This window comes from Rosa chinensis, chromosome 1, assembly GCF_002994745.2.
Source record: "Rosa chinensis cultivar Old Blush chromosome 1, RchiOBHm-V2, whole genome shotgun sequence".
NCBI lineage: Eukaryota > Viridiplantae > Streptophyta > Magnoliopsida > Rosales > Rosaceae > Rosa > Rosa chinensis.
In genome coordinates, this window is record NC_037088.1 from 14,099,561 (window position 1) to 14,101,209 (window position 1,649).

Consider the following 1,649-nt stretch of genomic DNA (forward strand, 5'->3'; position numbering starts at 1 on the left):
CCGTTAGTACATAAAACAACTGCAGAGTGTGTTTTGATCCACAACAGCTTCTAAAAGCAAAACTTTTAGGCTGCTTCTAAAATCTGTTGCCAGTGATCTATAACTTTCAATTAAAGCTGCTTTTTATTTATTTACCAAACACAATAAAATCTAAAATTTTGAATAAAAGTTGATTTTTTTTAAAGCGAAGCAATCCCAAACGGGGCAATAGCTTCCTTGTTGCTTTCGGTTTTTCAAAGCGTTCCTCGAGCTACAAGGAAAGCAAACCTATATGAGTATTTATCGATTACGAACAACCATAAAAAAATATATTCTTATTTAAGAGGTCTGTTTATATAGAGGATTACAAAATACAGATAGAAAACATATTCTTACATAGATATTCATTTAGATATTTACTCTATTATAACTGAGACAAGTTACTAGAGTTTGGGCCAGATATAGAATATATATTCTTAAACAATCCTATATTTTTTTTTTAATCTGACATGGCCTCTACATCGTCCCAGAATAATCAAGAGGCTGCTACCAAGGGACGAGACGCAGCAGAAGCCTATTTCAAGCTCGGAAACTTGGACTCTGCAATCAATGAGGCCATGGAAGCTAAAAACCACGACCCGGATTTGCCCTATATCGACAATTTCATCACAGCTTACAGGATTCACAAAGCCGTGTCAGACAAGAAAAGCTGGTACGAGGTTCTCGGCATCCCCGAAACAGCCGACTCTCAAACCATTAAGAAACAATACAAGGAATTGGCACTAGTTGTGCACCCCGACAAGAACAGCTCTCTCGCCGCCGACGGTGCTTTCAGGCATGTCAAAACAGCCTTGGACATTCTCTCCGACCCCCAACAAAAGGAGGATTACGACAAATCATTGAGTCGTCGTGGTTCTGGTAAGTCTTTTTCCGACAGGAATCGTACACAGTTTCGTAGGTTTAATGATGATGATGATGATTATGTTCAGAAAGCTGGGTGCAAGAACAAACAGGATAGGACAGATTGGAAGACTAGGGGCAAAGCCAAAAGGGCCAAGACTGGTAGAATGAGAGATTGGGATTATTTCATAATAAGAAGACCAGCGAATGCCCATGAGCCAAAAATATTACCAAATATCGCCAATTTTGTTAGATAGGCTGTAATATTTGGCATCGATCCATTGCAGATCCTACAATTGCAATTTAATTCCTACTTTTTGGGTACGTTCCTTTTCTTCTTTCTTCTTGTTAGTTTATTTTGTGCCGGCATCTAATTAACTAGGATTTCTGTTCATAAATAATGTTAAATGTACTAGGAGGAGACCAAAATGTCTGTGGTTCATCTGCAAGCTTGCAAAGCAAGTAAGGGAACGGTTTGATCTCACTGTCTAATTTGATAATTCTGGTATGTCTCGCTTCCTATTTGCTATATATGAAGAATGAAGTTATCTGGATGTCTATATTTTAATTTTTAACTACTATGCTTGCTGCAAGCTTACCCTTCATATAGTTGGGTTTAGTATACTCCTTTTGTGGTTTCTTTCAATTCTTATACACAGTATATTTTGGCTCTTCTTTTTGATACAATGTTTTACGTCTCAATCATAGTTAGTAATTTTTTGTATTATACACGAATAAAACATGTACTTATATTTTTTTTTATAAATATT

The 1,649-nt window shown here is 36.6% G+C and overlaps 1 protein-coding gene across 1 annotated transcript; it reads left to right on the top strand.

The window, feature by feature from the left end:
- Positions 1–488: 488 nt before the first annotated feature.
- On the top strand, positions 489–1,136 carry LOC121053025 (dnaJ homolog subfamily B member 9-like). Its single transcript, XM_040519332.1, has one exon. It carries the CDS (start codon positions 489–491, stop codon positions 1,134–1,136), a length of 648 nt encoding a protein of 215 aa, XP_040375266.1.
- Positions 1,137–1,649: the final 513 nt, after the last annotated feature.

Excerpts from the sequence above, each read along its gene's own strand:
- LOC121053025 (XM_040519332.1), top strand. The coding sequence starts at position 489 with ATGGCCTCTACATCGTCCCAGAATAATCAAGAGGCTGCTACCAAGGGA.